We start from the raw sequence: 12758 nt of genomic DNA, 5'->3' as shown, positions 1-12758 counted from the left end.
TGCAACCAACTACTTCCATTTGGTTGCGGTAAAGGTCATATTTGTCGATGTTTAGTCACACAACCTTTCTAGACACAGCAGGCTACATCAACTGCAACTCAACTGCAGGGTCTGCTCCTCCAACTATAAAACACATATAAACATGACAAGGAAACTCTGAGAAACGTTTTGAGGAGATGCACAAGGAACACAATCCATCATTGCCAATACCTCGACGAAATGAAAACCCAATTCACTGACAAACCATGGTCATCCATGCAAAAAAGGAACAAAATACAAAAATGAATAAAGCCCTCCCATCCCATCAATGAATAATAGTAGTACCCAGTTCCTCAATCTACGCAACAATCTCCAGCTCCGACGTCCTCTCCATGGCAAATACACCTCGATAGTCCTTCCATAACCGCTGTAACTCGCGGACATATTTAGAATGCAACTCATCAACGTAGGCATCATCAATTTTTGCCCGATCCCGCTGCTGAACCACCTGAATCGGTCTTCCTATGACAATATTTAGAGGACGGCGATACGGCATCAGACCGATGTCATAGTTGAAGACGCCACGTGCGTGGAAGAGCGGCACTGTGAAACCCAAAGTACGTTTGACGAGGAGCTGGAATTTGCGAATGAGCGGGTGCTGGTCCGAAGAGAGCTGTTCGTAGAGCTCATTTTCTCCAAAGGCGAGGACAGGGACCAGGTCTGCTCCCGTGCGGATGGCGAGTTTCACGAAACCCTTGCGGCGTTTGAGGACGAGGCGGATGGAGTTGGGTTGGGCATCCAGCGATTCACTGGCACCTCCGACAACGATGGTGATTCCGCGGCCCATGCCGGCATTGTCGAGACCGCCCTTGGACAGCAGGTTCTCGCAAGATTCGCGCGAGACACTGGCAAGGCCCATGGCGAGGGCGTAGTCACGGTAGAAAGGGAGGCGGAAGTTGGAGTCAAGGGTGAGGAGGGTGTTAGTAATCCCAGGAAAGAGGGTAGAGAAGCCCAGTGCTTCTGTAGCAAATGCGGCAAAGGCACCGTGAGAAATGATGCCATGGGGGTGGTAGCCGAAGATATATTTTCGAGTGGCGGTGAGAGGTACGGAGCGGTGGAGGCGGGCGGGGAAGTAGGATGCAAAGTAGTTCCAGATCCGCAGGGAGCGGAGAAACCGGCTGCGACGGACGAGAGTGCCAGAGGTTGCCGTGTTGGAAAAGAGGGAGATGTATACTAGGTACGGGAGAAGAAGGGGCCAAAAAAGTGGTATGGCGCATGCGAAGAAAAAGGCGGTTAGAAATATGGGGATGGTGATGGTGTGGAAGAGAACTACGAGGGTTTGGAGCCGTCGTTCAAGGGCTATGTTCAGCGGTGCCCAGCGTATGCTATTAACATATATATTAGATTGGCATCTCATTTGTAGCTGTGGAATATATAAGATATGATGATACGTACCTGGCGTGTTGAGATCCTCCCCGACTTCTAAGCGTAGTATCCGGTCTTCCATTTCTATGCGGGCCGTTTACATTGTTCGGTCCATGGCTGCCACAGTTTTTAAGGGCACCCCGGGGTAAGGGAGCAGATGTGAGCCCATTCCGCTGGGAAACTCCCTGCGCATTTGGTGACGTTGGTTCTAACACTTGGATGGTATCCTTATTCAACTCAAATCCTCCCTTGTGAAAAGCGGAGCTCTCCGTGTCTTCATGTCTGGGAGATTGGACAGCCTCGACGTAGGACATAGGAGGTAAACCAAGGGCAGCTCTATCTTCGGGACGCGAAGGCTGTGAATTTAAAATGGTGGATGGGGAGGGTGAAGGGGAGGGCATTTTGATATATTGTCGACGGGAAGACGGACCGAGAGGGGGAGGGTGGGGGAAGGGGGGGGGGGTGCCTATCCCAGGCTGAGGACGACGGATGAAGTGGAGGTCTAAAGTCTTAATTTATACTTACACACACAACATACAAAAAAGAATAGAATAGAATATATATATGAATGGGATTAATTCAATATCAGCGTATCAAAGCCGAAACTTGAAGTTGATTCGAGAGGTTCGAAAGTGAGCTTGGCACAGCTATGACGTCGAGGTGGCTGAGTCAACAGGGCACCCGGCCACAGTGTGCTCTGTAAGCCAATGCATAAATGGATGGCTTTCAAAATATAGACATACGAGGAGGAGATTGATGGTTTTCAATTGCTTGCATTACAGGGTTCTAATATTATTTGATGTTCGATTTTAAATGTTCCTGTGGAGGTTACTGCAAGTTAGAATTAGCCATCCAAAGGAGCAAAAACCACGAACCCAATCCCACCACTGGTTTAACTATTACTGAAAAATAGCGCTCCTGTTCCCTTTTCCAGGACTCTCCAGATAAATACAAACCGTTAGCCCGCACCCCCCAAATTACAGCCCAAATATCTCAATCCACATTTTCCGATACTCCTGCAGAATAAGAGCCTCATACTCAAATATCTCCGCCTGCAATGCATTCTCATCCAACGCCATAGAACTTCCAAACTCTTCCTCCAACAAACTCCTCAACTGATTCTCAAACCTCCCAAGCATAAGCACATAATACGGATGTAGAGGCTGGCCCCTCCTCCACCCTTCCTGCGGTGGTGCTGTTGGCTGCAACGTCGTGTGCTGCAGCGCCATATTGGCCACATCCCTATACATCGTGTTGCTTGAAGTCGTTTTGACAGATAATCCAGAGCTGAGCGGATGCTGACCCCATTCCGCGCGGATATTGTCCATGACGCTACGGGAGTGTCTGAGCCATTCATTGCAGAAGGCATTTTTGTTCATCATTACTATATTTCCTTGCTGCGCTTGGAGCTGTTGATGTTCGTGCAGGAGGGTGCGGAAATTGTCGAAGAAAACAATGAGGAGTTGGGTGTAGTAAAGGTGTAGCTGGTCGCCTGGGGCCCAGACAGAGGGCGGCGGGGAATCGGGGGGGCGAATGGATTCCTGATACGCGCGGGCAGCCAGAGCGTAAAAAGAGAGGTGTGAGGCGGTGGGAGTTTTGGGGGTTGCTGGTGTTGATGGGGTATTGTTATTGTTGTATGAGTGATAAGAAACAGTGCCCGAGAGATTGTACTGTTCGTTTCAGGGGGTGAAAGGTTAGCAGACAGCAACGATGAGAATCAAGGGGTTTTGACTCTATGAATATCGGTATAACAATGAAGTATATATATGTTTCATACACTAACTGGGGTTGTGTTAGCAGCCCTCATCTCGCGAACTTCCTCCTCAAATCCGGGTTCTTTATTGTCACATTCAGTTTGGCCCTGGACTGACAGCATGAAAGGGTCTTCGGCAACAGGACCACCTTTAAAGCTCTTCAACCCGAGTGCTCTCTTGCCACACCCAATTTGATCCTGGACTGATACCATGGGAAGGTTTTCCGCAGCCGATCCGTTCTCAACGCTCTTTAACCCGAGCTCCTGCTTGTCATGCTCAATTTGATCCTGGACTGACGGCATGCGAAGGTGTCTAGCAACTGGCCTGCCTCCAAAGCTGATCAGCCAAGGGCTGGGCGAGGGGCCGCGAAGATATCTATCACCCATTTTAGCTGCGGAAATAGACTAAATATAAAACCTAGAAATTGAATACAAAGAGGAGGAATCCACTCAGAGGCGATCACGGAGTATTTGTCTTCACAGGTTTGTTGATATCCACGCTGGTTGCCGTAGTGTTATAGGGGAGTGGTTGTCGAGGTAACTTTTCATATTCACTATCTCCTGTTGTTGTCGTCCCCATTTGATGGCATGTAAGTATATTAGAAAAACACGGATGCAGCATAGAATATTCAAGAGTTAGAAATATCTTTAAAAGAGATCGAAATGGCTGCAAGGATATCTAACAGATCCTCCACCCGCACTCTCATGACGATATATCTGCTCACATCCTGGATGAAACGACAGGTTCGGGAGAAGATAGCGATGAGCTATCACAAAATTTGAGACGATAAGAGATATATGTATGTATATAGAATAATAGCATGCTCTATGATCCTGATCCAACGGTAAACACCTATCGGTCAAAGGAAGAAAAAGCAACAGCACACCAATGAAACTCAGTAGAAGTATAAAGAAGAAAATACGTGACCAGCAGACGAATGGTTTGGAATTCAAAGTAGGTTGAATCTTCTCAAAAAAAGAAAAAAAAAGGATCGGGGGTGTCCAAAAAGTGAATGCTCCCCTATCCATCACTTCACCATAAAAATCTAGAAAATAAATTAGCCATGGTTCAGCAAGCAAACAAGGGATAAATATAGGAAAACATACCTCACTCAAAGATTTCGCATCCATCAGAGCCAGCTTCTTCTGTTGAATATAGCGACCACGGGTAAACTGGCGACCCAATGGCCTATGTTCCTTGACCTTCACAATATGCGTATGGTTGGAAATTGTGGAAGTCGATTTTTCCTCATCCCGTCCCACAGAGCTCTGAGTATCCGCGCCATTACTGTCTCTCTCCTCAGGGTAAATGAATTCAAGATCTTGTTGTTTTCGCTTCTTGGACTTTTTCCGTTTCTTGTTGATGAGGGCATCCTCCAAAGATGTTGTGGTATCAGTAGACGGACTTGAACAATCACCAGACCTTGTCTTCTTCTTCTTTTCCATCTTTAACTTCTTCTCGTTCTTTTTTGAGAGCTCTTGAGAGACATCTGAATTGGAATCACCACCTTTTGCTTTCCTCTCTCTCTTGCGCTCCTTTTTCGTCTTGTCTAAAGTCTCCGATTTGCTGTTTTCCTGTGCTTCTTCTGCTTCTCCTTCGCTGCCGCTCTGCACCTCCGTAAGCGCCTGGATCTTCTCATGCACTAGCAGCCCGCCGCTCACAAACCGCATCGTCTTCCATCTCTTCTCGACAAAATTAGCAAGGCGCCTATCATCCCTCTTCCTTTGCTCTATTTCCAGCTCCGCACCACTCTTCCCATTAAGACGTCCTAGGAGTCCCTGAAAAGCATCAAGCCCCGTCGGTTCGTCCCCCGCACGGGGTTTGGCGCCTAGTCCCAGATTGTCATCCTTGAGAATAACGCGGATATGACCTGCGCTCGCAGAGGTGAAGTGTTCTGCATGAGCAGCATTGGAGGCGCCCAGGAAGCTACCGGGGGTCCAGCCATGGGCACTCATAATTTTGTGGCCAAAGCCGGAGGTTGAGCGGGCCCAAGCGGTGTTGTTGGGGTCATGGGAGATTTTGGTCCTCCTGGATAAGAGAGTATGTTGGTTAGCAGGAAAAAGCCGTGAGGATGGAGAAGAGGAACTGTTTACTGACTTTCGAGGGCCAGCTAACCCCATTGCAACTGCAGGGAGTGCCGGGAAGGGGAGATATGTATGTTTGGAAATGCTTTGTTGCTCTTGTCTTTGTTCACGTCGCCAGAGCTCAATTTCTGGTTATTGAATGAAAAAGATATATTTGGTGCTGCTGGCTAATCACCACGTGACCTACTAGCAGTTCCGATGTATTTAGAACAATCTTCCCATTAACTTCTGCTTCGTTCTCACTGCAACCATCATCGAAGATCATAACAGGCTTTGTCCACATTGGCCTGTCAAAATCTCTAGAGCTATAAACAACGTCAAGCCTAAGACCCTCGGTTGGTTCCAGGGTAGCTAATGGCCGGGAAGAAAACCACCACAGGCCGACGCGGACGTCCTTCAAGAGTCAGCACCGGGAAAAGCGACTCAGATCACGGGCTGTTTGTCTCGTCGACTCCTGCAGATTTGTTGAAGGACCTTAGTAGTGCCGTGAGAAAGCACATCTGCATGCCCCTGATTGCTAATTGCTTCTGCTTTAGAAGAATGCTTGTTAAATTTAACCTCAATATTAACTCAAACATGTGTCTATCGTAGGTTGAAAAGCGTAACAAGCACAAATGGCAGAAACTCCGCGCTCAGCATAGAGCTCAGGTTAAGAAAACAGAGGAAGGGATACAAACAATGGCTTATTCGAACAAATTGTCTATGTGGGTTTTACATTGTTTATTATTAACATCAAAAGATGCATAAGGGGATAACCGCCTTTTTACATTGGCAACCTTCTAACGATCAAGTTACGCCCAAAGCATGAGACACCGGAGAGCGCAAATCAAGCGCCTGTCAGAACTGGTCAAGAAGAGGACGGAGATTGAGCTGGCGATCGTGGCCGAAATGCAGACGCTGGGTGATCTGTACGAAACAGTTCATGGCGAACTGGAGTTGGTCCTGTCGCGCAGGATATCAAACCTTAAATGAAAAACTCCAGCGATGAATGGATGAGGCATTCTTCCGATTCCCACGACAAACCTTGATAGACGAGATCTACGAGGACATGCGACCTTTGACGATATATACTTAGACCACTGTCGAATCGAGATCATCGGGGATGGGAGCCATTGTTATACGTATATGAGTCAGCCATTTCGGATCTATGGGAAAGTGTTTTCGGCTGGCACTTTGCGTAAATATGTTGATGTTGACGCTCGAAATGCTTAATTGATCAAGATAGATCGACGATTGCAAGCGCAGCACCGGGGATATTACCCTAGATGACTTTGTATCTTTAACTATGTGTATTTCCTACCCACTTTGCTGGGGTTTCTTAATACAGCCTAAATTCGTTATCACAGGATATTTTCATTCTATCATCCTCTTCGCAGTGGATATTTATTGTGACTTTTAAAATCCTGATCAATAACTGGATGCAGCATTTAATACTTTGGCAGGCAATCCGTTTCTCCGCTGGTTGAACCGAAGGAAGCTGTAAGAAAGAACAAAGCAAGTAACAACTATAAGAGAGGCAACTAAAACATAAAATCAGAATAAAGGATCATTTAAATAAAGAGAGACACTCATACAGCAATGCCCACTCTTTGATATCCGCACCTAGTATATATCTTGCTGCTGGCTGACCAAGGTTGCGGGTTGAAGTTGGGCCGCCAAAGTCAATCCAACACAATTCTTCCCCGCCACCGAAAACGCTACAATCAGGCACAACGTATATCTATATAGATATTTTACATCTACAACACTCTAATAACGAACGCTCTTAGACTTGGGAAATGGTAGTAACTAGGTCCTTTTCCCTGATAGGTGACTCTCTAGCTATGCACACACACGTCCCCAGGCACTACATCGCTATAAGGCATACACAGCAACGATGTCTCTGCGCGTTCTCTGTCGAGACCGGCCTGATCGAGCGCTGGCATTGATCTCTGACAACCATGGCCTGGTCCTTAACCACGTTCCCGTCACTTCTGAGTCGAGCTCGGTTGCGTCATACTCCAACATTAGCCCACCAAAGTGCCATATCGAATTTGATACGCTGGATTCGCTTGACCTGGCGGGCTTCAGAGCCCTAGGTCGTGCACATGGCACCCTTGGCCTGATCGCGTTGGCAAGTGATATCTTTCTCTGTACAGTATCTCATGCGTCCCAGGCAGCTACAGTGCGCCCTGGAGAAACTGTCCAGAGGATCGTGAACGTGGAATTTTGTATGTTTATATCGTTTCTTCCCGGTACTTTTCCCTGGAACCCGCTTGGATTATTACTTACAGGGTATAAATAGACTGCTTGAACCGCCCCGATTATGACAACGATCTGGACTATGAATCTAGAACGGCCTTTGCATATCATACTGAAGATACCGACTATGGAACTGGCTATGACGGTCGCGAAGTTGTCACCGAAAATCCGTTTCTTCCTCTTAAAAAACTGCTTGGTGACGGCAGCTTCTACTACAGCGTCGACTTCAATCTTACTGACCGTCTTCAAGATAGGTAAGCCTGTCCGGGACCATTCAAAGAAGAGAAGTGACCTTTAGTTTTAGCTAACAGATTAAAAGGGCCGAGGAGACGACCTCCTTCGATATCGATAGTCTTGACAGGGACTTTTTATGGAACTCCCATATGATTGAGCCTCTCCTGCTGTTTCGAAGTCATTTGCTAGAATCTGAGCGCCAGGCACTGGACGCATCCCGGATTTTGACATCAGCCATCCGAGGATTTGTTTATTCGTTAACAATTCCTGCGTCCACACCGCTCCTGCGAACCTCTCATTCAAACCTACCGTCAAGCTTGACGTTGATATCCCGACTTTCCTCAAGAAGGGCCGGAACCAGGTTTAATTCTCGCGGTATCGATGACGAAGGAAATGTTTCTAATTTTGTCGAAACGGAAACAATTGTATGGGTTCCTCCTGGCATATGTTTTGCTTATACCCAGGTTCGCGGATCTCTCCCGATTTTCTGGGAACAAAGCGTTGCCATAGGTGGTCAGAAAATTCAAATCACTAGGTCTGTAGACGCCTCTCAACCTGCGTTTGATAGACATTTTGATCGCCTGTCTTTGACCTATGGTGCCGTGCATGTGGTAAACCTTCTCACGGAACTAAAACCGGGAGAGGCAGAACTATCTCAACGATATCGATATCATATCTCCCGAAGCCCTTTAAGACACAGTCACGATCCGAACACATCCTCCGAACACCATCTGCTCCGTGCAACAGACTTTGATTTTCATGCAGAGACAAAGGGCCCTGCAGGGTACCAGAGTGCCTCTATAATTCGACATCAGATCCAAGATTCCGCAGATGCATTCGGTTTCTTTCTATCTATAGATTCTCACCAAAACGCAGAGCCATTGACTTCTATTGAAGATGCAAGCAAGGGCCAGACTGTTATTCTTCAGCAGCAGGGCTTTTTCCGAACAAACTGTTTAGATTGCCTGGATCGGACCAATCTGGTACAGACCATTATAAGTCAGATGGCACTTGAATCTTTCCTGGAACAGCAAGGCGGTGAAGCATCGGCTGAATTTTGGAGGAGGCATTCAACCCTGTGGGCGGACAATGGTGACAATCTCTCTAAAATCTATGCTGGCTCTGGCGCTTTGAAGTCATCATATACCCGACATGGCAAGATGTCTCTTGCCGGCGCATTTGCAGATATAAGGAAAAGCGCGGCCCGTCTATATATGAACACCTTCACTGATAGCGCGAGACAAAATACTATAGATCTCCTTTTGGGAACTCTGACTGGCCAGAGTACCGTGCATCTGTACGACCCCATTAGTGATTCTGTCAACAGAGCTCTAAGGCAGAGGGCCCAAGAGTTCAGTTCCTCGAAAAGGATACGGATATGGGTTGGAACGTTCAATGTCAACGGTCGGAGCGATGGTGCCAAAGTAACCGATCTCTCTCCATGGTTATTACCTCATCTTGATCGTTTACATGAGGATCCCGCGATATTCGCGGTCGGATTTCAGGAGATTGTTGAGTTGAGCCCACAACAGATTATGTCGACTGACCCTGGGAACCGAATAATATGGGAGAACGCTGTGAAGAGCACTTTAAATGACTACGCTAACAGGAGGGGTGTGAGCGAATATGTTCTCCTTCGAAGCGGTCAACTAGTGGGCACTGCTCTTTTGATATTTGTCAAATCTGAATTGCTTACCGACATAAAAGCTGTTGAGGGTAGTGTGAAAAAGGTATAGTTTAACGTTCCCGCTTCACTGCTGTTTCTAAATTACTAACAATTGAAAACAAGACCGGTATGTCTGGAATGGCCGGCAACAAGGGTGGATGCGCCATTCGTTTGCAATGTTCGAACACGCGAATATGCTTTGTTACAGCGCATCTTGCGGCCGGGTTTTCGAATTACGACGAACGGAATCGTGACTATCAAACAATCAGTCAAGGACTTCGCTTCCAGAGAAATCGGTCGATCGAAGACCACGACGCCATAATATGGCTTGGGGACTTCAATTACCGAATTGGCTTGCCTAATGACCGGGTGAGGGGCCTTATAAAAGATGGAGATTTAGAATCCCTATATGAGAACGATCAGGTAACTTATCCTTGGCCGCGATAACTTTATTGACCACACTGCTGACTTTTGTAGCTCAATTTACAAATGGTTGCTGGCCTCACGTTCCCATTCTATTCGGAGGCCCGAATCACCTTCCCTCCAACATATAAGTACGACAATGGAACTGACCTCTATGACACATCGTATGTTACCTTTTTGTCCTTTCTTTTGAACATATGCTAACAACTCATAGAGAAAAAGCACGTATACCAGCCTGGTGTGACAGGGTTCTGTGGAAAGGGGGAAACTTACGCCAGCTAGAGTACAATGCGGCGTCTTTGAAGTTCTCAGATCATCGCCCTGTACACGCGACTTTCGATTGTGGAATAAGCGTAGTAAATGAGGAATTGAAAGAGGAGATACGAAAGAGCCTCTACGAAGTTGAACGAAATCGCATTATGAGCGGCATGGCAGATTCTGGGTCGGAGGACACGGATGACGAGGTTGAGGACTTCATAGGATTTGATGCGATCGACCCTGGACTCCCGCCAGCCAGTTCCGATCGCCGTAAATGGTGGCTTGACAACGGTGAGTTTGCTTACTTTTTCCACAGGACTTGGTTCATTTTGTGATAATATAAATATATATTCTAACTCAAAACAGGACTTCCTGCGAAGTCGACACTGAAGCCACCACATGGACTTGCTGCCAATCCAAGCAGACCTGCAAACCCATTTTCTACAACTCCTGAATCTGAGTGGATTCACCTTTCTTATCCGAGTATTTCTCCTACCAAAGGTCAAGCAGACGGTATTTCGGACATCCGGAAATCGGGGTTCCCGGCGCCAACGCCCCTTCGATCTAAGGCACCTCTTATCGACATCGAAAACAGAGAGAAACCTTCACCACCTTTGCCAAGCAGGAGTATGACCGAGTTGTCAACAATTTGCGATGGGGACTTGGGCACACCTAAGAAACGCGCGCCTCCAGTCCCTACAAAACCCCTGTCGATGACAATGAGCTTAGAGCTCCCTCCAACTGCAACCACAAATGCAGATGCCAATATCATGAGAACACCCTCAGCTCCAATTCACACACCAGTCCCAACAACGCCGCAAAGAGAAGCAACCACTATCGGACCCAAACCACCTCTCCCACGGCGCAAAACGTTAGAAGAACGAGGGGCAGAGGTGCTCACGTCAGGAAGCATTCATCCAGCGAAGCCCCTTCTTCCTCCTCCCGTCCATCCTAGAAAGGCAAAACCTGAAAGATCTTACACTGGTGACTTACCACACCCTAACCTACCCTCACCCGAGGTGTCATTGCCTCGTCTTCCTGCTAGAAAGTCAGCCGCGCCCCTTGACACTTCGACGCCGAGTCTCTTGGATGGAGATGTTGAGGAGAACATTGCCGGGTGGAAACCACTTCGCTCACAAGGGTGAATGACTGGATATGAGTACGAATATGGACATTATGGGTTGTTCTAGTTCTGATTTGTGGGAATGGGATGTTCATGGGCTTTGGGGTCAAGGAAGGTTGCATATGGTAGTTTTGATCTCCACCTTTGGTATATGCATGAGGGTGAGTCTCTTTAAGGGTAAAACAAAAGTTTAAACGATTGCCATGTCCGGAGGGTTGTAGTTGGAGTCTAGTAGTTGGAGTTGAGGGTTGAGGATATATGGAATATGTTTAAACATATATTGATAAAGTAGCTAGCTACTGGGGACGACATACTTCTTATCTCATCTACGGAACGATTTGTGCTTTTATTGCACACTACTATTGGTTGAAATTTTTTGAAATTTTTATTTATCTGGCTTTTTGGTCGTAGTGGAGAGGGATAACGAAAATTGATGATATATTCAGACAGTTGAGGGATAGTTTTGTTGCTGCCGCTCCGTAGCTATTGGAAGTGGATGGAATGAATATATACGACGTTAAGAAGAGAGAGAAAGACTCAGGATTAACGGAAGTCTACTTGAAAACTGTTTGATAAAAGGAGTTCTAAATGGACCAATAACTAAATTATTACTTTCATACACATAGATTGCAAGCTATCATGAGTAATGAATAAACAAAAAATAGATAGATAGAATTGGGTATATATTTTAAGTAACCAAAGGGCCAATCCAAAAGAAAAGCCAAAGAAAAACGGTTGAAAATACAAATATGCAAAGGAAAAAGGATCTGAATAGCAAGATCCAAGGTGGAAAAAGGGGAAATGAAACACCGTCATTCGAGCCTTTTCATTGCTCCTTTTCTCACTGGTTTGTGAAATCAAAAGTGGCATATTCACCCCCATATGCCTTTTCTCAATATTTTGTCCCGAACACCGCCAGTACCGGACAGGAACTCAAAAAGGAACGTAAGAAAGTACTAGGTAGTTGAAGGGAATCAGATTTGTGTTAGAGCTCCTAAATGATAACAGTGGTATACTCTCCATCCATTCAAGACAGGAGAGAATGAGGGAGGAACTTGTAGGTAGAAGGAAAGGAGATGAAAGTAATTTTTTATTTTTTATTTTTTTAATAAAAATTAAAATTAAAAAATAAAGGGGGGTCAGATGATCAGGAATCAAAGCATAGCTCTCATAAAACATGACAATATATAACAACGAACAACACACAACGGACTCTTATAAAAGATAGTGGAGAGAGATAGAGGATGGAGAAATGGAGGACAGACAGATGAAGGTCCAGGATACTACTACATGGAGACACACACAAGCCGACTAAAGCCGCAAAAAAGGAAAACATCGGAAGAAAAGAATATAGATTGTTAAGTATGAAACACAAGACAAACCAACAATTAAGCTTTCTAGGGGTTCATTCTTCCTCTTGGCGCCATGTCCCGCTAGATAGTGAGGCGTGGTAGAAACACACTGAAGTGGCCAGCGCCCTGGTTACTCGAGGAGTCGGGTTTTATTGTTAGTCAGTCTGGGCAATTTAGTTTCCGCATTCAAGAATTAGTCAACCTAGGCGGGAGATATAT

At 46.3% G+C, this 12758-nt stretch overlaps 5 protein-coding genes across 5 annotated transcripts; 2 read left to right on the top strand and 3 right to left on the bottom strand.

Annotated features, from left to right (window-relative positions):
• Window positions 1-337: 337 nt before the first annotated feature.
• Window positions 338-1805, bottom strand: PADG_03998 (uncharacterized protein; the record flags this gene model as incomplete). The annotated part of the gene is made up of 2 exons (XM_010761375.1): window positions 338-1364; window positions 1435-1805. The coding sequence occupies 2 exons, from the start codon at window positions 1803-1805 to the stop codon at window positions 338-340; spliced, it is 1398 nt and encodes a 465-aa protein (XP_010759677.1).
• A 576-nt stretch (window positions 1806-2381) lies between these two features.
• On the bottom strand, window positions 2382-3544 carry PADG_03997 (uncharacterized protein; the record flags this gene model as incomplete). The annotated part of the gene is made up of 2 exons (XM_010761374.1): window positions 2382-3074; window positions 3182-3544. 2 exons carry the CDS (start codon window positions 3542-3544, stop codon window positions 2382-2384), a joined length of 1056 nt encoding a protein of 351 aa, XP_010759676.1.
• A 641-nt stretch (window positions 3545-4185) lies between these two features.
• Window positions 4186-5278, bottom strand: PADG_03996 (uncharacterized protein; the record flags this gene model as incomplete). Its single annotated transcript, XM_010761373.1, has 3 exons — window positions 4186-4203; window positions 4265-5186; window positions 5256-5278. 3 exons carry the CDS (start codon window positions 5276-5278, stop codon window positions 4186-4188), a joined length of 963 nt encoding a protein of 320 aa, XP_010759675.1.
• Window positions 5279-5596: 318 nt separating this feature from the next.
• On the top strand, window positions 5597-6454 carry PADG_03995 (uncharacterized protein; the record flags this gene model as incomplete). Its single annotated transcript, XM_010760973.1, has 4 exons — window positions 5597-5728; window positions 5834-5946; window positions 6046-6177; window positions 6274-6454. The coding sequence occupies 4 exons, from the start codon at window positions 5597-5599 to the stop codon at window positions 6452-6454; spliced, it is 558 nt and encodes a 185-aa protein (XP_010759275.1).
• A 664-nt stretch (window positions 6455-7118) lies between these two features.
• On the top strand, window positions 7119-11209 carry PADG_03994 (uncharacterized protein; the record flags this gene model as incomplete). The annotated part of the gene is made up of 7 exons (XM_010761372.1): window positions 7119-7452; window positions 7527-7737; window positions 7803-9447; window positions 9507-9806; window positions 9861-9970; window positions 10021-10355; window positions 10431-11209. 7 exons carry the CDS (start codon window positions 7119-7121, stop codon window positions 11207-11209), a joined length of 3714 nt encoding a protein of 1237 aa, XP_010759674.1.
• Between the last annotated feature and the right edge of the window lie 1549 nt (window positions 11210-12758).

This window comes from Paracoccidioides brasiliensis (assembly GCF_000150735.1).
Source record: "Paracoccidioides brasiliensis Pb18 unplaced genomic scaffold supercont2.4, whole genome shotgun sequence".
NCBI lineage: Eukaryota > Fungi > Ascomycota > Eurotiomycetes > Onygenales > Ajellomycetaceae > Paracoccidioides > Paracoccidioides brasiliensis.
Note: the sequence above shows the minus strand (reverse complement) of the source record. Positions and strands in the feature narration are given on the sequence as shown.